Source organism: Drosophila ananassae, chromosome 3R, assembly GCF_017639315.1.
Source record: "Drosophila ananassae strain 14024-0371.13 chromosome 3R, ASM1763931v2, whole genome shotgun sequence".
In the NCBI taxonomy this organism is placed as follows: domain Eukaryota; kingdom Metazoa; phylum Arthropoda; class Insecta; order Diptera; family Drosophilidae; genus Drosophila; species Drosophila ananassae.
The window spans coordinates 12,419,640-12,443,563 of NC_057930.1; the positions used below are offsets into that span (position 1 = coordinate 12,419,640).

Below are 23,924 nucleotides of genomic sequence, written 5' to 3' on the forward strand. Positions count from 1 at the left end.
TGTTCTTTTCTGTGTAGTGACTTTTTCCTTACAGGCTTATCAAACAAATATTCTTATGCCCAGCGGAGCGATCTTTTTATTGATATGCTACGGTAAGGGTGTGCCGAAAATATTAACCCCTTGTTACCCCCAAAAATATAACTGGTGGCTCCTGTTGTTGTGTCTGCACTTCTGACTTATTCTGACGTCCTGTCAAAACACCTTTCTGCAAGGATGTGCGTCTGTCAGTGACATCAACCTTTCAGATTTTGGGCGGTTATGAGTGTGTGCACTTTAAAATATTTACTGCTCTTTTCTTTAACAAATTTTAGGTTTTTTTTAAAGATTTCTTTCTCTCAAAAAATTAGGTTAATTCTAAAGTTTTGAAACTATAGGATTAGGTTAATTTATTTAGGTTGATTTAAAGATTTCTGTCTATCTAAATAGTTTATTTCTAAAGTTTATTAATATATGAGGATTTGAATATTTTAATATTATAAATATACTTATTAATAATTAGGATTGAAGAATCAGTTCCTTATGTATAAACTTCAAAGTTTCAATACTCCTTTTTTCAAACTTTTTCCAAACCTTTTTCTGCATTTGGTTTGAATAAAATTTTGTATTTTGTTGTGTATCTTTCGGATATTCTTTTTTTTATCGCCAAATGCCATTTTGCAACGTGTCATATTTACTCTGCGGATTTGTCCCATTATTCACTTGACAACACCACGGAGATCAGAGTACCCTTCAAATTTTTTTTTGTTTGATTCTCGAGTGCCTTGTGGTGGCGGCTTAGTTTAAAGTTGATTCGCTGCCACGCGCTTTCCATTTTCCATTTCCCCCCTAGTTGCATGGGTATTCCTTTGGCCCTTTTCTCTTTTTGTTATTTTTGCAAATTTTACTTTATCTATTTTTCTATATCATTGAACTGTTTTTTTATGGGATTTTCTTCTTGATTCGGTTTCGGTTTTCGCCCAGAGTGGGGTTGGATGGGTGGAAAGTGTTCTTGATTTCTGGTTGATTTGCAGGCCTTACTGACTTCTTATCGAGTGGAACGTACGTACGTCTGGGCATATGTGTGTGGAGAGTGAAATGATGATATGTGGCTTATTATTGTCAATTTTTATGGGCTTTTCATGTGTGACTGCATTTTGGTAGCTGGGATAGAGACTACGTTGAAGGGAATGTGTTAGATAAGAAGGCGCGAAATGGTGGTGGGAGCTGTTGAATGGGAATTCGAGATGGGTAGAGGAGATTGGATTACTGGGATATTGTTTAGGGAGTCAATTTGGTTAAAAAATTATAGAGATTTTTTTTTAAATATCTGTAAGGTGTTAGGAGTGGTAATTTTTGTTAATCAAGTTTCTTGAAACAATAAACTATTTTATAATCCCCTCTTTATTGTCTATCTCCTTAAGTTTCCGGCCAAGAACACAAAACCCATTTAAACAATCCACTTCCACCAGCAAATAAACTTTGCAACAGAACGTGATCAACCATAATCAAAGAATAAGGTACACTACTCCACCATCCCATCCCCCAAGAGAACACGATTGAAGAGGAAAAACTATCAGGCGTGATTCTCAAAAGGGACCGAGTGTTGAACCTTATAATTTTCTTATGAAATAAACTGCAAATAAAGTGAATTTTATGCAAAATATGTTTAATAAACAAAATCAAGTTGGGCCATGGGGATAACAAAACAACCAAAAAAGGAAGAAAAACGGGGACAAACTGGCAAAGGACATCGCATCGACGACAGTGTGAAGATTTTTAATTGCCTTAGGAAAATGTGTGTGTGTGTGTGTGTGGGCGGTTTTGGGGGGACAGGACTTGAGATGCCAAGCCAAGATAATAAGATTGTAAACTATGAAACGATGTGGGAGAATGGGGTTGGAGAAGAATTATCCCCAGCTCGGGTTAAACAACATGTGTGTTGGGGTGGGTTGGAGTGTGTGTCTCCTTCTGGCTGGTTAGTGTCCATAAGGATGTGGATGTCCTTTTTGCTGGGTTTTGCCTTTTTAATGTCATTTCAGCTACTTTACAACGAGATATTTCAGTAAGGTAAATGGGGTGAGACCCCGTTTGTAGAGGCGGAAGATTGTGTGTCTCAGACAATTTCAGAAAATGCCAACTCATTACAATTTGGCCCCGACTCTCGACTCTCTGCGGCAACTTTCTTTCCTTTTATCCGGCCAAAAGTTGTCGCCACTAGAATCTGGCTACGTAATTAATGATATACATATATATAAAACACTTCTTCTCTTCGGTATAGGTATCTTATTTCTTCCCCTTCAATCTTATTGAACTTGCCTCGGTTTTTGGCTTTTTTATGCTGACGCTAACTCGAAAATAATTTGATATTTTCAATTAAAGTTTTCAATAGCTTTTCAAAATGTTTTCTGGTTGCCCAGGGATGGGGGTGGAATGGAAACAATAATTGCATTGTAATTGTCTTTTGATAGTGTTCATGTTTTGTTGAGGGGTAATCGAGTGGTTTTTAGGGAGAAGAGGTTTTGCGGTTAAGGATAGGGGTTGCTTTGCAAGGATTTGACTTTCAAATCTTTTAAAGTAAGGTCATGTCCTTAGACAAAGCTAATTTAATTGAAATAAAATCTTAGTCCCTGACCTGAATCTGTTTTATTTTTTTGGTCTTATGTTTCTACTTTCCCTTACCTTTAAATTACTTTTCTTTCATCAATGTTTCCTCTTTTATTCTACATTTTCCATTGAAATATTTTGCCGTTATTAATTAATTTTTTGATTTGTCTTTCAATATTGAGTTTTTCTCCTCCCCTGTTCTTTTCTCATTATACAAAAAAAAAAGAGCAATGCCGACAATTTTAATTTACACCCAAACACATAAAACGTCCTGCAGATCCCCTCACACCGCCTGGCCCGTAAAGCTAAAAATAATTTGCAGCAAACAAAACAGCGAAAAAGGAAAACTTGATTATTTTATAAAAATATTTTGTTACGTTAAAGAAAATTTCCCCCACGTTTCCCAGGTTCTCTTCTCTTTTTTTTTATAATGTATACCTTCTCCATCCCACACCATAGCCATGGCTTTCTTTTATTTCTGTTTCGTTGGTGCTTTGTCGATATTAAACGAAAATAAAATATAAACAACAAAAAATGCGACAAAAAATTGCAAGTTTTTCCTTTCCCCGGGTTGGGAGAAGAATACCTGTACCTGTACCAGAAGGTGGGCCAGTGGGTGGGTCTATGTTGGGAAGTTGGGAATTGTTATTGAATGCCATACTCGGGGCAGCTCGACATTTTTTCCATTGCACACTTTTAAGCGCAAAATCAGCTTAGGGGCTCATTATCCCAGCGTTCGTTCATTCATTTAATTTTTAATTAATTTTCCCAACGCCCACAAGAATCGACAAAAAAAAAAAAGAAAAACAAATTAATATAAGAAGGAATATGCATATATAAAATGTGAGCTTGGGACGCGTAAAGGGATTTCTGTTGCTGCCATCAACACTCGCTAGCTTTTGGCTATTTGTGGGCTTCTTTGAGACCTCGCCCACCAAACAAAAAATACAAAAAATTAAAATAAAGGATGAGAAGAGAAAGGAAAGAAAGTTGCGGAAAAAATGCATGGAAGAAAGTGGCACAAAGGGTTCAGTGGGTTGGTCTCTACTGGAAGAGGGGATTTTAAGGATGTGGGGGCTTCTTTGGCGAGCTGCCTTCTTTACTATTTAATTATTTTCGTTGCTCTTTTGAGCACGGCCTTTTGGTTATAACTTGGAAAATACTCATATAATAAAAACAATACAAACACTCGAACAAGGTAAGGTTATAATACACCACATTTAAATACTCTACAAGTTTTTTTTTGTCTAAATTTTTCCTAAAGATTGATGAAGGATATTATAAAAAGGATTTTTATAGGTAGATTGATAAAAAAGGCTACTTAATAAAAACTAAATCTGTAATTACAGATAATTTTGATAATAAGTACTAATCTTTTGTTTAATATATTTAAATAATCATATAAGTATTTATACCACTATACCACTATTAAAATAGTGATTAAGTGTTAGAAAAATAACCCCAACAAAATATTAAAAATCTTCAGTTTCATGCTTGAGCTTAAATACCTTTTTTTTAAAAGATAGAGTATTTTAAAGAAACAACCTGCTAAAAGCAAAAAACAGAACCAGGAAGCGTTAATTGATTTTGTTTTATTCTTTCTCCTAAGCTCGCCACACTCTGCCGGAAGAGGCAGGAGGGGTTGGAGAAAGGGATATTTTTTTTGGAGAAAAAAAAAGGAAATACAGGACGAAAAAGTAACAACCCTTTGCCAAGTTTTTCATTTCCTTGAACTGAGCTTGCTTGGCTCCTTTTATGCTTAATTAAATATTCATCAAACACACAATGGAAAACTTTTAAATACTCATCAAGTTTGCGGGCATCGTCGTCTTGGGAAACACGAGGAAAATCGTAGAAGGGATTTTGAGGAAACTGGGAAGCCTTGGGAGGATGAAGCCAAGGATGAGCTCTCATACGTTTTCGTCTGGCTCTGTCCGCTCTAATCAATAACAACAAATCGCCGTTTACTTTGTATTTTAAATCTGTTCAGCTTCTGAAGCCCTCTCTATCCCACATATATGCTTTTATCCGGAGATTCTCGATGTATTCCCCTTTGGGACATTAAAAACTCATTTCCCCCACCCCTGAAGAACCAAATCTCCATCTCAACCCTTTCACCATCTTCGAGATATTCTTGTTTTGTTTGTTATTTCATTATTTCAACATATGCAAAAGTTTGTGTTGTTTCTATTGTACAACCACCATGGAGAATATTCTGTGTGGACATACAAATAACCAGAACCGGATTCTATAGTCTACTGTTCACTTAGATAAACTTTAAATAGTTTTCAAGTATGTGAGAATGATTTCTGCGGAGTTGGGGAATGATTTTTGAAAGCAAGAAGGAGTGGGAATAAGGGTTGATTAGGAAATCGGTGTTATAATACTTTGATTTTTCGTACTTCCAAAATTAGGCTTATATATTAGCTGTTTTACAATCTATTCTAGTTATCCTATCTTAACTACTTGGACTATGATGTTTAAAGCTTATTATCCTTAACTAAAACTTGCCCCAATTTATTCATAATTAATTTATTGCTTATAAGTTCATTAGTTTTCTCTACAAGAATCAAGAAACCAAGCCAAGTCCCAGTTCAATTGAAAATCCTTCTCTCTAAGCGCTTCGGTTCGTTTCGTTTCGGTTTTGGTTCGCCCGATTTAATTGATTTCCGTGGCTCTGTGACAGCTCGAGCCAATCGACAGCTTTTGGTAATTGCAAGCCGACTAACCCCTTTTTGTTTTTGGCCTTTTGGCAGAAAGAGTCTGCGACAAATGCAATTAACCAGCCGTAACGCCCACACACATTAAGCCAGAAACAGAAACCCGGACGGAGGGCTTTTGATGTCACTTTTGGCAAATGAATTTATATGGATGTGCTGGGTGCCGAGTGCTGTGAGGTCTGGAAGAATTCAGAATGTATAGAGTATGGAACGCCGGTGGGTGGATGGATATGAATCGCTGGGACATCAAACGTGCGTTATGCTCATATGTGAAATATTCGAAATATCATGAGTTTGGCTCTCTGGCCCTGGCAGCAATTACACAAATGTAATTTGCAGCTAAATGGAATGTTTTTAATGAATTTATACTCCCTGACTGCCATCCAGAGTACAGCCAAGACAGTCCAGGGAGCTCTGTCGATCCCCAAAGAACCAAATGAAATTACCAACTTCTATTTCTAGAATCTGGATACATGCTTCATGATTGGTAATGGATTAGGCCAAAAATAGAGTTATTCGTGTCTCACTATTTTTAATCGCACTTGGGATAGGTCGTTGAACCAATATTTAGTATTATTTTGAGTTGAACGCACTCCAAAAATATTACACTTCTGCATTTTGGGGCTCAACCTTTAATTTTGGGGGGTATTCTTATTCAATTTTTGAGCGCTATCTTTATACATAAATTATTGTCCAATTGGAGGCTGGTACACTGTTCATGAAAATTATGTTAATACGGCGAGGAATTCACTTCCAGGGGTTTGCTCAAGTTCAATTGCCATTTACATGTCAATAGAATGTTACGTATTCTTCAAGTCGTATTTGTATGAAGGAAGCATTAGCTAAGCTCTATTGACCTAGAACTTGAGCTTTCCCTGGCCGATTTTAAAAGATAAACTTGAACATTGGGTTTATTCAAAATTTGTTGTTTAAGAAATCACAAAATAATAGCTTATTGAAGGTCTTATATCTATCCAACTTTGCTCACAACTTAGATAAAAAATGTTTTTTGTATGCGAGTGTAGTTGAGTGCGAACGATAATGTTCTAGCTCTCCGCACTCACTCAATTGTACTGCCCCCCCGACTGAAACCGATAAAATTGTTAAGCTTTAAAAATAAGTAATACAAAAATTACCCCGGCGTCATAAGCTGGTGAGTGAAAACAACAGAGATCTGTGACGACATCACAGATGTAGCAGCGTATATAAAGCTACGGATCGGCTGAAACCGGCGATCAGTCACCGAAATGAATCAGGCCTCACTATATCAGAACGCCAACCAGGTGCAGAGACACGATGCCAAGTTGATTTTGGATGAGTTCGCATCGACGCTGCAGTGGAGATCCGACGGAGAGGATGCCCTCCTGGATGTCGGCTCAGGATCTGGTAACGTGCTGATGGACTTTGTGAAGCCTCTCCTGCCGATTGGCGGCCAACTGGTCGGCACCGACATATCCAGTCAAATGGTGGGATTCGCCAGTAAGCACTACCAGGGCGAAGAACGTACCAGGTTCCAAGTGCTCGACATAGGATGCGATAAGCTGCCACAGGAGCTGAGGGGTAGCTTCGATCACGTAACCTCCTTCTATTGCCTCCATTGGGTGCAGAATCTGAAGGGAGCCATGACCAATATCTACAACCTGCTCAGACCCGAGGGAGGAGACTGTCTGCTCGCCTTTTTGGCCTCCAATCCCGTCTACGAAGTCTACAAAATATTGAAACTGAATGATAAGTGGTCGGAGTATATGCAGGACGTGGAGCAGTTCATCTCTCCCCTCCACTATAGCCAAAATCCTGGCGAGGAATTCAGTCAGTTACTCAGTGATGTGGGCTTCATTCAACACAATGTTGAAATACGCAATGAAGTGTTTGTTTACGAAGGAGTTAGGACTCTAAAAGGTGAGAAACTTTCTGTTTAAAACTGTTCTTTATTAATTTTTGGTATTTTTCAGACAATGTTAAGGCCATATGTCCTTTTTTGGAACGAATGCCTTCCAGTTTACACGAAGATTTCCTCAACGACTTTATCGACATAGTGATATCCATGAACCTGCAACAGGGCGAGGACAATCAGGATCAAAAGTTCATATCGCCTTACAAGTTGGTGGTGGCATATGCCCGCAAGACCTCTAATATTGTTAACAAGTTTTTGGATGAAAAACCAAATCAACTAATATTTAAGGGAATTAATTAGAAATATTAACGTTTTAGGTTTAAGAAAAGGGCACAGAGTCTATTATATTTCTACTTAAATAGTGTTCCAAAACTTGGCTGAAGCAAAAACAAATGTTAAAGGGAAATATTAATATTAATAATTACATAAATATAGACATAGTACATAACTTAAAAACACTAGGGCATATTTTCCGCTATGCATTACAATCTGGTCAGATATTTAAACAATAAACCTTGTTACAAAACTTCGAGAAACTTGAGATTAGAATATCTAATCAAAAATTCTATTTGATATAACATTTATAGAGAGGCTTAGGCATTGTAATTGCTGGTTTTGACAGAACCAATTACAAGTATAGCCGCCACTCTCGCCTCGACTCTCACTCTTACTCTCATTCATCTAATCTATATGATGTACTATATAGTAGTTCTAGTCCGTAAGGGGGTTACCTTATACTCTCACTGAAAGTTTCCATTTGGCGGAAAGCTTAGCGGTCTTCCCGCGAGTTTGATGAATCAAACTTTACATCAGACTCCCGTGGATTTTCGTATTTAAGGGGATGGGACGTCAATCCTCAAAAGGGTTGAAAATTGTACGTTTTCGGATCGGATCTTAGAACAATTTTAATTGTTTTTTCAACCATTTTTTCCGCCGATTTGTGTATGTTAGAGGTTGGCTGTGGAATTTTCAAAATGAGTTATTAACGCGATGTCTACAGAATTTTGGGGCCAACAAATGCGCATTCATGTCATTTGTCAGTGGCTGTGACGGGAGGACTCGGTTTAGTCCTTCGAAAGTGAAGGCGTGAGTTTGTCTAGCTTCCAGGCAATTGGCAGTTCATTCCCGGAACTCTCTCCCATTCCCCGCTGGTGGCTTAAAAGTAGTAAATGTTTGTCTTAATCTTTGATTTTTGTTTTCGTTTGCATTTATATCCGACTTACCCTCGTCCTGGGTCCCGTTCCAGGACTCTACTTTGTTTCTGGCAAATGTAAACGACAGGAATTAATTTAGATAAATGATTTCTCAAGTGCGCTGGCTGAGTTTCCGACGATTTGCCGCCTGTCAGTCAAATGGATTTCTCATCTGCCCCCGGCTCCTTGGTTTTTTGGCGTGGCTTTGGGGCGTGGCACACTCTCTTCCTGGCCCCTGTATCCTGGCTGTGATACCAGGAACTTATAGCAACCCGTCTCAAAATTGTTTTCGCAAACAAATTTTCGTATTGAAATTTGATTTATTTGTTAATTTGTTTGTAATGAATTTTCCGTTTGCTTGGTTGCCTGCCCTAGAGCTCAAGGAATCGGGTATTTGGGGGATTGGGGAGTTTGGTCCTTAATTGCCTGTGCCTGGCATTTGCTTTTCCTTCTCTGCCTCATTTGTTTAGCTAATTTTCTCGAGACTTGAAAGATTTCTGGGGTCTGGGGGTTAAGGGAAATTTTTGTGCTTTGGTTTGGAAAAAGAATTGGAAATATTTTTAATTCCAACTAAAAAGAAATGTGAAAGAATTCAATCCCCAATGGAAATTGATTACTAATGGTATTTGATTTTAAATGATTCAATGTTTATTTTTTCGATAAGATGTGTTAAAATTTACAGTTGTTAAATAAATATTTTACAATGCTTGTTTTTTAAACAATCTTATCTTTTAAAATTTCTAACAAAAGTGCAGAAATCAAAGCTGAATCACAGAATTTCTTACAAAATCCTTTCAACCTAAATACTCAACATTATCAAAAATGTAAAATACTTTATTATCTCACCTCTCTAGTTAGCCAACCACTCTTATTTCTTGAATATTTCGTTATTTTTTCTGTTTAGCTGACCCAGCCAAATTGTTTTTGCTGACCCACCCGACTCTGCCATTTGATTCCGGAGGCGTAACCGCAAAGATAAACACCGGATAACGGAACTGAATGTCCTGTATGGTTTTTGTGTGTTGTTTTTATTGTTGCGGGGGCGTGTGCATTTGGTCAAAGTTCAAACAAATGCGTCGCCATCGAAATGAAATGTTGGGATTTTCAGGTGGACTTTCCACCATAATTTTCGCTCAACCCCCGGCTGACCATTTTGTTTAAGTTTACTTAGCGGTTTTGTTGACTTTCGGGCGTTTTGGTGGCGTTTTGATTGCGTTTTCCATATGCAAATGTGGAAAAAAGGAAAGCTCAAAAATTGAGGCTTGCCGGAGAGTCTATCTATTTAATGGCCAACAAAACGCAATTACACTCACATAAAATAACAAAAAGAGCAGACACAAATGGTAGGGGTAGTCGGGTAGAAGATGGCGAAAAATATGCCTCATTATAACAAATTATAGAAGGAATATTGTAATTTACATTTTGACTCGGTATCATGTGCGGCTTTTTATTAAAAATTCAACACTAACGAGGCTCTTTTGTTTTTATACCAGAAGCAGTTTTCTGCTATGGCTGTCTCTCTTTCTGTATGAGTGTCCTTTGCATCTGTCTCTTTTTAGCCAACTCTTGCCATCTTCCTTTGGCTACGGTCCTTTGCGTTGCAAATAAGAATTTTAATAAATTATATTGTAATATGACAAAACGGTTTCGTAGTGCCGACAGTGGCGTAGCTTGGTTTCAGTCTTAAAAGGGGTAAGATATGAGTTTAAAAATATTAAATATTATTGTATTATACATATTTTGTCTAAATATTTATTAGATTTAAAACAAAACCTTACGAATAAATTTAAAAAAGGATATCTACCCAAAAAGAAGGAGTTCTTGTATGTTTTAGACCCTTAGTCCGGAACTCATGAATTTTTCAATAACAAAATGTTGCTTTCCTGCGAAAAAAAATGTGTCTAAAAAAATTGTAGAAAAATGTCTCGAAAAATTTTTGTTAGCCAACTTGCAGCTAATTATGGGCATCAGGGGGAAGTTACTGGAAACCCTTTGGGATGTCGAGTTAGCCCATGTTTAATCCTTTTTTATTTTTTTTTCATTCCAGAGTGGAGTGTTTCCGTACTTCATTACGTTTGGCTTCAGCTTTGGTTTATTTTAATTTCATTTTATGATTTAACTTTACACCTGCTTGAAAAACGACACACACACCGATACTTTGGGATGTACTTCAATTAAAAACCGGAGTCCTGGCCAAGGCACTTAAGTGCTTTTTACTCCTTTACCCCGTCCTGTCCTGTTTGGTGTGAGAATATTTCTTTTGCCCAAATTATTTCAACATTTTCCACTTCAGAGAGTTTGGGGAGAAAGTGTACCCCCCACAAAAAAAGGGACAACAGTAATATGAAGATTTCTCTCAGAAGAGTTTCTGGCATGCCGGGTCAAGGGTTTCGAATGGGTTTGGGTTCAGGTTTATTCTCAGTTCTGGCAGGGGGTACGCAGAGTAGTAGTCAACGTCCAACACTTCGTGGGCCAAATCTTCGTGTAATCGGATAAGGTAATTGGAGGCTTTGTCTAGACATTAAGTGTACATAGTAAATTTTGTTTTCCCCAGTTTTGTCCGAAAGATGACTGAAAAGGTTATAGTAACGAATTTTGGACAGTGGGCTGAAAGAAGGAAATAATTTGAGCTTTTAAAAGTACTGAAAGATGAGTGTTATTGTGAGAAAGGCTTGGTGTTTTTCATATTAAAATATGAGGTTGTGTTCTAAATTTACTATCTTGTATTTGGTTTAAATTAATGATAATTCCCCACCGTATCACCTTCATACCATCAATCAGAAATTGCCTTAGCCTTGGAAACAAAAGTTTTGTGCGGCAACACATGTTCCTATCCGTTGTTGGAAACAAAGTCTTCCTCCCTTTTGGGACAATCACATGAAGGAACAACTGCGACGGCTCTTAATAAATCGATTTAAATTTCTGATCATATTTTCATCTCTGGAGAAATTTAATAGTTTTTCGCAATAACATTTTATGTGCGGACGCATACACAGGATCTCGACATCATCCACTCGCCGATGGTGGCAGCGCTGGGAGAGCGCTAGAGAAAACTATCCAACTAAAATAATAAGAGTGGCAACAAACTTGGGCCCGGCACGTTGGGGCCAAGTCCAAACAAAGAAACTGTAAACTTTACGGGTCACACGATGTGCCAGGAGCTCTACGGGATTCCCCTTTACTCTCTAGCATTGCCTCGTTCTCCTTTGGCACTCTCCTTTTTCGGCCAGGACCAACGTCGTCGTCGTCGTCGTCGTCTAGGCAGCTTCCTGTGCATGGCAATAAAATTACTTTAGCCCATAAGTATGCTACAATTTTACGTACGAGCTCCCAGCTTTTGGTCGCAAGTGCAGCAAATAGTTTTGCGCCACGCCTCCCCCTGGACACAGAATGCTCCCACTAGTTCCATCCTTCCCCCTTACCGAGACACACATCATAATTAATGCAAAGCTGGCAAATGTATGCAACACCTGCGGTTTGTTTAAAACGACCGCAAGCATTCCCCACTATAGAGCTCGTCCTTCCTCCAGCTCGTTTGCCAGACTATTTTAGTTATTGAAATTATTTGGCCAAGTCGCTGACATTTTATGTTTATTTAATTGCTGCCCAGAGCCATAGGAATTTTCTATTATTAGTTATGTAAGCAAACCATGTAATTCGAGAGCAATATGGCATTAGGTAACATATTTTGATGGAAAATAAAGTAATATTTTTTAAATTCATATATTCCTTTTTTATTTATTTTTTATTTAATTGAAAGTCTACAACCTTTTTTTCATTTTCGGCCTAATTGAAATCCAATTTCGTTGCAATCATTTTCAATACGCTTCGCTTTTCAATTTCAATGCCAAAGGGTCATTGAAATTGGTTTTTACATTTTCCCTGGCCTATTCCAATGCTTGCGGTCAAGTGACCGGGACCCAGGACCCAGCACCAAAACCCCCATGAAAAAAACCCTCATATCGAAGGACCTCGACCTTAAATCGACAGCCGTTGACATGTTGACGACACAAGTTGTTTGTGGTTAAGTTTTTCTGTCGCATCATGCGGCGAGGTGGCTGACTATAATTAAATAGTTTCCTCTGGCATTTACCATTGGCCAAATGATGATATATATTTTTTAATTTACTATCTCTGTTCTGCTATGTTCCGCTGTTATCTGCTAATTGTATGTCCTTTGTTTTTAGCTGACATGCAAATGAGTTGCTTGTTTTTAGGCATTCAGTTGTTGACCTCAACATGTCTATTAATTTGCTTCAGATGTGAGCTGATCACAAAGGACTCATCTCCTTGATGGGACTTTATAATTGAAAGACTTTTAAAGTATGGCTTTGTAAGTAATGGCATGATATGTGTCCTTTGCGTTGGTGGCTTAGTGAATAAGTAGCTAACGAGCTAACAGTTTGTTTTAATAAAATCCTTAAAAAGTATCTATAGGAATCATTTTTCACAGTGTCCTTTCTAAATTTATTTTAATACAAAGTAACTTTATAGAAAAGTACCCATACCACAGCAATATCAGCAGTAGGGCAGCAAATGAAACCCGACATCGATTTTGTTCTCAAGTTACACCCGCTTTTGTTTACACAAAAATTATGTTTAATGAGCAGCAACCCCGAACTTCACGGACACATCTTTCGGGTATCTTTTGGGGTTGGCACAACTGACAATTATAATTACAAGGTCTTAAGTTTTTCGTGAAAATTATTATTTTAATTACGGTTTGCAGAATACAGAGGGTGGAAAAGAAAAGTAGAACCAAGACGAAGCCCAAATAAATTCGATACATTTATGGCATTGCGACAGATCATAAATTCAGCGATTTGAGTGATGTGTTTGTCGGACAATAAACTAAACGAAATATTCCAGTTTATGTGACTGTCTCTCTGGTATTAACACCAGAAATGGAATGCTGTAGCACCAACAAAAAATGTTCTAATCAAGTGACATAATCAGTTTTTATGGGTACCAAGGCAATCATAACTTTTCCTCATACACCCATACGAGTTGGATCGAGTTGGGTTTTATTTTCGCACGTTGATAATTTTTATTTCCTGCTGCTCCGCAAGATAACTTTGGTGCGTATGTCCTGTGCAAATAAAATACATTTTTGCTGCGCTTTTATTTCCCATCACTTTCACTGCCAAGAAGTCGCTGTCGCAATCGCAGTGGTGGTGTCCATCCCCCTTCATAATAATCATTTATTTAATGCGCCCAAACATTTATTATTTCCGCTGACCTATCCCTGGTCCACTCGTCCTTTTTCGTCTCTGTGTTTGGGGAGTCCTTGGAATGGTCAAAGTTAGATTGGACACTTGCGCAATTTTCTTCTAATGAATCTAATTGAGTCTAACAAGTGGCCGGCAACATCATGTTAATGCTAATGTTGTCGCCCCAGTCTCGGTGACCTTCATGCTGTCTGGTTCTTTAAGGAAGGGCCTAATAATTTTGGTTATATTTTGATAGGAGTGGGAGAGAGTTTAGCTTTAAGGGGCTTGAAATACATTTACTAATTAGGTTAAGGTATTAATTTTTAAGACCTGATTTTAAAGAAAAAGAGAGGAATAATAATATTTAAGAAATTAGTATTTAAGAATAGGATAAGAATTTAGAATGAGATCTGAAAGATGGTTATTAGTTCCGTCTGATACAAAAAAACATGTATGTGATTCATGCAGCTTTTTTAACTTTAATTATATTGAACTCGAAATGGATATATAATATTAAACTGTAATGGATGGTAAAGACTTTTTTCCGAATAGGTTTCCAAAAAGAGGTGGAAGTGCAGGTAGAGATGGAAGTGAAGGTAGAGGTGGAAGTGGAGGTAGAGGTGGAAGTGGAGGCGGAGGTGGAAGTGGAGGTGGGACTACCAGCGGGGGCAAAGGTAGGATTGCAACAACAGCGGCATCAGAATTCGGCAAGTTTATAGGAAATGGAAACGGTAGTGGGGGCGGAGGAGGCGGTAGTGGAAACGGAAAGCTAGGTCGATTGTGATGGTGATGGTGGTGATGATGTTCATGGTGTCCATTGTTCTGAGGAGTGCCACTTGTGGATGTTGTTACTCCTTCTGTTGTTGTGGACGCAGATGTACTTGTTGTGGGACTAGCTGTGGATGTTGTTACTTCTTTAGTAGTTTGAACAGCTGTAGAGGTTGTGACTTCTGTAGTTAATGTGGGAATAGCAGTAGAAGTTGTGACTTCTGTAGTTGTTGTGGGAATAGCTGTAGAGGTTGTGACTTGTGTAGTTGTTGTGGGAATAGCTGTAGAGGTGGTAACTTCCGTAGTTGTTGTGGGAATAGCTGTAGAGGTGGTAACTTCTGTAGTTGTTGTGGGAATAGCAGTAGAGGTTGTGACTTCTGTAGTTGTTGTGGGAATGGCAGTAGAGGTTGTGACTTCTGTAGTTGTTGTGGGAATGGCAGTAGAGGTTGTGACTTCTGTAGGTTTTGTGGGAATAGCAGTAGAGGTTGTGACTTCTGTAGTTGTTGTGGGAATAGCAGTAGAGGTTGTGACTTCTGTAGTTGTTGTGGGAATAGCTGTAGAGGTGGTAACTTCCGTAGTTGTTGTGGGAATAGCTGTAGAGGTGGTAACTTCTGTAGTTGTTGTGGGAATAGCAGTAGAGGTTGTGACTTCTGTAGTTGTTGTGGGAATGGCAGTAGAGGTTGTGACTTCTGTAGTTGTTGTGGGAATAGCTGTAGAGGTGGTAACTTCCGTAGTTGTTGTGGGAATAGCTGTAGAGGTTGTGACTTGTGTAGTTGTTGTGGGAATAGCTGTAGAGGTGGTAACTTCCGTAGTTGTTGTGGGAATAGCTGTAGAGGTGGTAACTTCTGTAGTTGTTGTGGGAATAGCAGTAGAGGTTGTGACTTCTGTAGTTGTTGTGGGAATGGCAGTAGAGGTTGTGACTTCTGTAGTTGTTGTGGGAATGGCAGTAGAGGTTGTGACTTCTGTAGGTTTTGTGGGAATAGCAGTAGAGGTTGTGACTTCTGTAGTTGTTGTGGGAATAGCAGTAGAGGTTGTGACTTCTGTAGTTGTTGTGGGAATAGCTGTAGAGGTGGTAACTTCCGTAGTTGTTGTGGGAATAGCTGTAGAGGTGGTAACTTCTGTAGTTGTTGTGGGAATAGCAGTAGAGGTTGTGACTTCTGTAGTTGTTGTGGGAATGGCAGTAGAGGTTGTGACTTCTGTAGTTGTTGTGGGAATAGCTGTAGAGGTGGTAACTTCCGTAGTTGTTGTGGGAATAGCTGTAGAAGTTGTGACTTCTGTAGTTGTTGTGGGAATAGCAGTAGAGGTTGTGACTTCTGTAGTTGTTGTGGGAATGGCAGTAGAGGTTGTGACTTCTGTAGTTGTTGTGGGAATAGCAGTAGAAGTTGTGACTTCTGTAGTTGTTGTGGGAATAGCAGTAGAGGTTGTGACTTCTGTAGTTGTTGTGGGAATGGCAGTAGAGGTTGTGACTTCTGTAGTTGTTGTGGGAATAGCAGTAGAGGTTGTGACTTCTTTAGTTGTTGTGGGAATAGCTGTAGAGGTTGTGACTTCTGTAGTTGTTGTGGGACTAGCTGTAGAGGTGGTAACTTCCGTAGTTGTTGTGGGAATAGCAGTAGAGGTTGTGACTTCTGTAGTTGTTGTGGGCATAGCAGTAGAGGTTGTGACTTCTGTAGTTGTTGTGGGAATAGCTGTAGAGGTTGTGACTTCTGTAGTTGTTGTGGGAATAGCTGTAGAGGTGGTAACTTCCGTAGTTGTTGTGGGAATAGCTGTAAAGGTTGTGACTTCTGTAGTTGTTGTGGGAATAGCTGTAGAGGTGGTAACTTCCGTAGTTGTTGTGGGAATAGCAGTAGAGGTTGTGACTTCTGTAGTTGTTGTGGGAATAGCAGTAGAGGTTGTGACTTCTGTAGTTGTTGTGGGCATAGCAGTAGAGGTTGTGACTTCTGTAGTTGTTGTGGGAATAGCTGTAGAGGTTGTGACTTCTGTAGTTGTTGTGGGAATGGCAGTAGAGGTTGTGACTTCTGTAGTTGTTGTGGGAATAGCTGTAGAGGTGGTAACTTCCGTAGTTGTTGTGGGAATAGCTGTAGAGGTGGTAACTTCTGTAGTTGTTGTGGGAATAGCAGTAGATGTTGTGACTTCTGTAGTTGTTGTGGGAATAGCTGTAGAGGTTGTGACTTCTGTAGTTGTTGTGGGAATAGCTGTAGAGGTGGTAACTTCCGTAGTTGTTGTGGGAATAGCTGTAGAAGTTGTGACTTCTGTAGTTGTTGTGGGAATAGAAGTAGAGGTTGTGACTTCTGTAGTTGTTGTGGGAATGGCAGTAGAGGTTGTGACTTCTGTAGTTGTTGTGGGAATAGCAGTAGAGGTTGTGACTTCTGTAGTTGTTGTGGGAATAGCTGTAGAGGTTGTGACATCTGTAGTTGTTGTGGGAATAGCTGTAGAGGTGGTAACTTCCGTAGTTGTTGTGGGAATAGCAGTAGAGGTTGTGACTTCTGTAGTTGTTGTGGGCATAGCAGTAGAGGTTGTGACTTCTGTAGTTGTTGTGGGAATAGCTGTAGAGGTTGTGACTTCTGTAGTTGTTGTGGGAATAGCTGTAGAGGTGGTAACTTCCGTAGTTGTTGTGGGAATAGCTGTAGAGGTTGTGACTTCTGTAGTTGTTGTGGGAATAGCTGTAGAGGTGGTAGCTTCCGTAGTTGTTGTGGGAATAGCAGTAGAGGTTGTGACTTCTGTAGTTGTTGTGGGAATAGCAGTAGAGGTTGTGACTTCTGTAGTTGTTGTGGGCATTGCAGTAGAGGTTGTGACTTCTGTAGTTGTTGTGGGAATAGCTGTAGAGGTTGTGACTTCTGTAGTTGTTGTGGGAATGGCAGTAGAGGTTGTGACTTCTGTAGTTGTTGTGGGAATAGCTGTAGAGGTGGTAACTTCCGTAGTTGTTGTGGGAATAGCTGTAGAGGTGGTAACTTCTGTAGTTGTTGTGGGAATAGCAGTAGATGTTGTGACTTCTGTAGTTGTTGTGGGAATAGCTGTAGAGGTTGTGACTTCTGTAGTTGTTTTGGGAATAGCTGTAGAGGTGGTAACTTCTGTAGTTGTTGTGGGAATAGCTGTAGAGGTTGTGACTTCTGAAGTTGTTGTGGGAATAGCTGTAGAGGTTGTGACTTCTGTAGTTGTTGTGGGAATAGCAGTAGAGGTGGTAACTTCTGTAGTTGTTGTGGGAATAGCTGTAGAGGTTGTGACTTCTGTAGTTGTTGTGGGAATAGCAGTAGAGGTGGTAACTTCTGTAGTTGTTGTGGGAATAGCTGTAGAGGTTGTGACTTCTGTAGTTGTTGCGGGAATAGCTGTAGAGGTTGTGACTTCTGTAGTTGTTGTGGGAATAGCAGTAGAGGTGGTAACTTCTGTAGTTGTTGTGGGAATAGTTGTAGAGGTGGTAACTTCCGTAGTTGTTGTAGGAATAGCAGTAGAGGTTGTGACTTCTGCAGTTGTTGTGGGAATAGTTGTAAAGGTGGTAACTTCCGTAGTTGTTGTAGGAATAGCAGTAGATGTTGTGACTTCTGTAGTTGTTGTGGGAATAGCTGTAGAGGTTGTGACTTCTGTTGTTGTTGTGGGAATAGCTGTAGAGGTGGTAACTTCCGTAGTTGTTGTGGAAATAGCTGTAGAGGTTGTGACTTCTGTAGTTGTTGTGGGAATAGCAGTAGAGGTGGTAACTTCTGTAGTTGTTGTGGGAATAGTTGTAGAGGTGGTAACTTCCGTAGTTGTTGTAGGAATAGCAGTAGATGTTGTGACTTCTGTAGTTGTTGTGGGAATAGCTGTAGAGGTTGTGACTTTTGCAGTTGTTGTGGGAATAGCTGTAGAGGTGGTAACTTCCGTAGTTGTTGTAGGAATAGTAGGAGAGGTTGTGACTACTGTAGTTGTTGAAGGAATAGCTGTAGAGGTTGTGACTTCTGTAGTTGTTGTGGGAATAGCTGTAGAGGTTGTGACTTCTGTAGTTGTTGTGGGAATATCTGTAGAGGTTGTAACTTCCGTAGTTGTTGTAGGAATAACTGTAGAGGTCGTAACTTCTGTCGTAGTTGAGGAACTGGTGGAAGATGTTGTGGGACTAGCAGTAGATGTTGTTACTTCTTCAGTAGTTGTCGAAGCTGCCGTGGATTTTGCAGTAGTTGTTGTAGGAATGGCTGTAGATGTCGTGACTTCAGTCGTAGTTGAGGAACTGGAAGTAGTTGTGGAGGCAATCGTGGTGGTTGTGGGAATGGCTATGGAAGTTGTTACTTCTTCAGTAGTTGTAGATGTTGCAGAAGTTGTTGTGGGAGCAGCTGTGGAGGTTGTGACTTCTTCAGTAGTTGTGGAGGCTATCGTGGTGGTTGTAGGAATGGCTGTGGAAGTTGTTACTTCTTTAGTAGTAGTTGTGGGAATAGCTGTTGAAGTTGTGACTTCAGTAGTAGTTGAGGTACTGGCAGTAGTTATTGTGGGAGCAGCTGTGGAGGTTGTGACTTCTTCAGTAGTTGTAGAGGCTATCGTGGTGGTTGTGGGAATGGCTGTGGAAGTTGTTACTGCTTCAGTAGTGGTTGTGGGAGCAGCTGTGGAGGTTGTGACTTGTGTAGTAGTTGAGGTACTGGCGGTAGTTGTTGTGGGAGCAGCTGTGGAGGTTGTGACTTCTTCAGTAGTTGTGGAGACTATCGTGGTTGTTGTGGGAATAGCTGTGGAAGTTGTTACTTCTTCAGTAGTAGTTGTGGGAATAGCTGTTGAAGTTGTGACTTCAGTAGTAGTTGAGGTACTGGCAGTAGTTGTTGTGGGAGCAGCTGTGGAGGTTGTGACTTCTTCAGAAGTTGTAGAGGCTATCGTGGTGGTTGTGGGAATGGCTGTGGAAGTTGTTACTTCTTCAGTAGTTGTAGACGTTGCAGAAGATGTTGTGGGAGCAGCTGTGGAGGTTGTTGTGGAGGCTATCGTGGTTGTTGTGGGAATAGCTGTGGAAGTTGTTACTGCTTCAGTAGTGGTTGTGGGAGCAGCTGTGGAGGTTGTGACTTGTGTAGTAGTTGAGGTACTGGGGGTAGTTGTTGTGGGAGCAGCTGTGGAGGTTGTGACTTCTTCAGTAGTTGTGGAGACTATCGTGGTTGTTGTGGGAATAGCTGTGGAAGTTGTTACTTCTTCAGTAGTAGTTGTGGGAATAGCTGTTGAAGTTGTGACTTCAGTAGTAGTTGAGGTACTGGCAGTAGTTGTTGTGGGAGCAGCTGTGGAGGTTGTGACTTCTTCAGTAGTTGTAGAGGCTATCGTGGTGGTTGTGGGAATGGCTGTGGAAGTTGTTACTTCTTCAGTAGTTGTAGACGTTGCAGAAGATGTTCTGGGAGCAGCTGTAGAGGTTGTTGTGGAGGCTATCGTGGTTGTTGTGGGAATAGCTGTGGAAGTTGTTACTGCTTCAGTAGTGGTTGTGGGAGCAGCTGTGGAGGTTGTGACTTGTGTAGTAGTTGAGGTACTGGCGGTAGTTGTTGTGGGAGCAGCTGTGGAGGTTGTGACTTCTTCAGTAGTTGTAGAGGCTATCGTGGTGGTTGTGGGAATGGCTGTGGAAGTTGTTACTTCTTCAGTAGATGTAGACGTTGCAGAAGATGTTGTGGGAGCAGCTGTGGAGGTTGTTGTGGAGGCTATCGTGGTTGTTGTGGGAATGGCTGTAGAAGTTGTTACTTTTTCAGTAGTAGTTGTGGGAATAGCTGTTGAAGTTGTGTCTTTCTTTATAGTTGAGGAACTGGCAGAAGTTGTTGTGGCAACAGCCGTGGATGTTGTGCCTTCTCTAGTTGTTGTGGATGTAGCTGAGGTTGTTGTGGGAAGAGCTGTAGAGGTTGTGTCTTCTTTTGTAGTTGAGGAACTGATAGTTGTTGTTGTGGGAGCAGCTGTGGATGTTGATACTTCATTAGTAGTTGAGGAAGTTGCAGTCATGGTTGTGGCAACAGCTGTGGATGTTGTGGCGTCTTCAGTTGTTGTGGATATAGCTGTGGGAAGAGCTGTGGATGTTGTTACTTCTTCAGTAGAAGTTGCTGAGGTTGTTGTGGGAAGAGCTGTGGATGTGGTTACTTCTTTAGTAGTTGTGGAGGCTGTCGTCCTACTTAGTAAACAGATTGGTAGGAATGGCCTCAGCCGGCATATTGGTGATTCAGTTGTTGTAGTTGCATTTCCTATAATAGGCTGCATTGGTAGTGCACTGCACAATATAAGAAGCAGTCCCAAGCTTCCCCTCTGAAACCATGGCAAGTATTGTCAATATTAAATACGATTTCTTGCACGAATTGTTCATTGAGAACTTACCATTCTGAGCTCGTTGCAGACACTGCACACTGAACTTTAGTTCCAACCATTTATGTACAGAATTTCTTTAGTTTTCTTCTGTTTCTTTTCAGATAAGTACATTCCATTTCTTAGACCCATGTCACTTAAATCACTTTTCAAATGTATGTAGGAAGTGCTTTACGATAGAAAATACTTGACCAGTCTTATATCAGTCTTTTTTGTACCTTTTAAAAAGTAATTAGCTTCGCTTACCTGTCTTTCGGGTTCGTTGACATGCACAGATATGTAAATAGTATATGGTATGCAAGGCGCTATAGATTCAAATATATTACTATTAAAAATATATTTTCATATAGTTTTAGGTGTTAAACCAATAGAAAAATATAAAATGAAAATATTTCCATTGATGGCCCCAATCTGTTTGCAAATTTGTGTGTAGAAAAAAATATGAACAATTCAGTGGAGATGTATGCATACATTTTGGTTTTTTGTGTTGATTTTATTAAGTGAAGAATCTGTATATCAAATGAGTTCCTTAACATTACATGAATTGGGTAAACCAAAACAAAATATTTTATAAGGATAATGAAATTATAATATCTAACTTATATTCTAATTAATTTTTTTGGCAAAACCATGCCGATTAAGACGCCTCAATGACATAGCTGGATATAATTTTCTAGCTAGTAGGCTTATGTGTTTATTAATCTGGTTGTCCACAGTATGTAGATTCAGATCTCTTTGAGGAGTGGAGCACGTAGTAGTGACAGCCTGTTATGGTTCTTAGCATTCGATTCTGTAAAACCTGGATGCGTTTATAATTCGATTCGGCTGCGATCCCCCAAATTTGTAAGCCATAAAGCCAAATTGGCAAGATGAAATGCACTGCCTTTTAGCATCTAAGCGTCTTGGTGCTCCCTTGCTTGGTTGCTGAACCCTTACTCTTTTATTAAACTTTTTAGTCGTTGAATTGAGATCTTTCCCAAAAGTAAGTCGCTTGTCCAGAGTAAATTCAGGATATTTTGCTTCGTTTGGCTGGTCTTGGCTAACTCCCTCTCATTGGATTTGAGGGGTATTAATTCTGAGCGTTTTCAATGTGAAGCAGAAGTTGTGGATTGATCTTTACATTCCATCTTTTGCACCAAGGTGCAAGAGCAACAGGATACTCCAGTAATCCATGGTAATGTAATCCACCCACAGCTTCTCTATGACAGATGAAGTTGTAAATTGAAGTTGTAACTGCAATGTGATCTGCATAGTTCTGCATAAGTTGTTTGGAGGGAGCTTCCATATGTTGACTGTTAGGACTGGGTATATCTACATTATACAACGAATAGAGCAATGGTCCAAGCAACGGTACTAATTAGTAAGTAGTTTAAAGTATTTATTTTTAAGACAAATTTGTAAAGCAAAGAAATAGTTTTAGAATAATATCTGAGAGATGATTACCAAAAAAACATATATCAGATTTATGCAGCAATTTTAACTTTAATTATATTGAACTTGAAATGGATAAATGGCATATTAAATAGTAATGGATAGTAAAAACTATTTTCCGAATTGGTTTCCAAAAAGAGGTGGAAGTGGAGGTAGAGGGAGTGGAGGTGGAATTACCAGAGGGGGTAACGGTAGGATTGCAACAACTTCGACCTCAGAATTTTGTAGTTTTACAGGAAATGGAAGCGGTAGTGGGGGCGGAGGAGGCGGTGGTGGGAGTGGGAAGCCAGGTCGATTGTGATGGTGGTGATGATGTTCATGGTGTCCATTGTTCTGAGGAGTGCTAGTTGTGGATGTTGTTACTGCTTCTGTTGTTGTGGAAGCAGTTGAACTTGATGTGGGAATAGCTGTGGATGTTGTTACATCTTTAGTAGTTTGAACAGCTGTTGATGTTGTAACTTCTCCAGTAGTCGTAGGAATAGCTGTAGAAGTTGTTACTTCTTTAGTAGTTTGAACAGCTGTAGAGGTGGTAACTTCTGTAGTTGTTGTGGGAATAGCTGTAGAGGTTGTGATTTCTGTAGTAGTTGAGGAGCTGGTAGTAGTTGTTGTGGGGACAGCTGTAGATGTTGTGACTTCTGTAGTTGATGTGGGAATAGCTGTAGAGGTTGTGACTTCTGTAGTTGTTGTGGGAACAGCTGTAGAGGTTGTGACTTCTGTAGTTGTTGTGGGAATAGCTGTAGAGGTTGTGACTTCTGTAGTTGTTGTGGGAACAGCTGTAGAGGTTGTGACTTCTGTAGTTGATGTGGGAATAGCTGTAGAGGTTGTGACTTCTGTAGTTGTTGTGGGAATAGCAGTAGAGGTTGTGACTTCTGCAGTTGTTGTGGGAACAGCTGTAGAGGTTGTGACTTCTGTAGTTGATGTGGGAATAGCTGTAGAGGTTGTGACTTCTGTAGTTGATGTGGGAATAGCTGTAGAGGTTGTGCCTTCTTCAGTAGTTGTGGAGGCTATTGTGGTTGTTGTGGGAATAGCTGTGGAAGTTGTTGCTTTTTCAGTAGTTGTGGACGTTGCAGCAGTTGATGTGGGAATAGCTGTAGAGGTTGTGACTCCTTCAGTTGTTGAGGAAGTGTTCGAAGTTGTTGTGGGAAGAGCTGTGGATGTTGTTACTTCTTCAGTAGTTGTGGAGACTGTCGTGGTACTTTTGGTCGTGCTTCGTAAACAGATTGGTAGGAATGGCGTCAAGCTGCATAATGGTGATTCAGTTGTTGTAGTTGCATTCCCTATAACAGGCTGCATTGGTAGTGCACTGCACAGTATAAGAAGCAGTCCCAAGCTTCCCATCTAAAACCATGGCAAATAAAGTCAATATTAAATAAAATTGCTAGCAAGAATTGTTCATTGAGATCTTACCATTCTGAGTTCTTTGCAGACACTGCACATTGGACTTTAGTTCCAACTATTTATATACAGAATTTTCTTAGTTTTCTTTTGTTTCCTTTCAGATAAGTACATTCCATTTCTTCGACCCATGTCACTTAAATCATTTACGATAGCAAATGTCTGACAAGAATTTATCAGTCTTTTTTGTACATTTTATAAAAGTAATTAGCAGCACTTACCTGTCTTTTGTGTTCGTTGACATGAACAGGTAAGTAAATAGGATATGGTATGCAAATTAATATAGACTTAAATATATTAAAATTGAAAATATATAGCCACATAGTTTTATAAATTTAAAAACGGTCCTTGGAGGTTTTATAAAAAGCAGCTGGAATCAAAGCTCAGGGGTTAGGCCAATAGCAAAATATTAAATGAAAATATTTCCGACCCATTGATTGCCCCAATCTGTTTGCATATTTGTGTG

The 23,924-nt window shown here is 39.6% G+C and overlaps 3 protein-coding genes across 3 annotated transcripts; 1 reads left to right on the forward strand and 2 right to left on the reverse strand.

Annotated features, from left to right (window-relative positions):
- Nucleotides 1–6,511: 6,511 nt before the first annotated feature.
- LOC6507586 (juvenile hormone acid O-methyltransferase) lies at nucleotides 6,512–7,729 on the forward strand. Its single transcript, XM_001965368.4, has 2 exons — nucleotides 6,512–7,202; nucleotides 7,256–7,729. The coding sequence occupies exons 1-2, from the start codon at nucleotides 6,551–6,553 to the stop codon at nucleotides 7,495–7,497; spliced, it is 894 nt and encodes a 297-aa protein (XP_001965404.1). The 5' UTR covers nucleotides 6,512–6,550; the 3' UTR covers nucleotides 7,498–7,729.
- A 6,384-nt stretch (nucleotides 7,730–14,113) lies between these two features.
- On the reverse strand, nucleotides 14,114–20,738 carry LOC116656024 (mucin-2). Its single transcript, XM_032455146.2, has 2 exons — nucleotides 20,645–20,738; nucleotides 14,114–20,575 (listed from the first exon to the last, which is right to left on the reverse strand). Exons 1-2 carry the CDS (start codon nucleotides 20,645–20,647, stop codon nucleotides 14,114–14,116), a joined length of 6,465 nt encoding a protein of 2,154 aa, XP_032311037.1. The 5' UTR covers nucleotides 20,648–20,738.
- A 1,356-nt stretch (nucleotides 20,739–22,094) lies between these two features.
- Nucleotides 22,095–23,558, reverse strand: LOC116656068 (uncharacterized protein PB18E9.04c). Its single transcript, XM_032455428.1, has 2 exons — nucleotides 23,471–23,558; nucleotides 22,095–23,401 (listed from the first exon to the last, which is right to left on the reverse strand). The coding sequence occupies exons 1-2, from the start codon at nucleotides 23,498–23,500 to the stop codon at nucleotides 22,175–22,177; spliced, it is 1,257 nt and encodes a 418-aa protein (XP_032311319.1). The 5' UTR covers nucleotides 23,501–23,558; the 3' UTR covers nucleotides 22,095–22,174.
- Nucleotides 23,559–23,924: the final 366 nt, after the last annotated feature.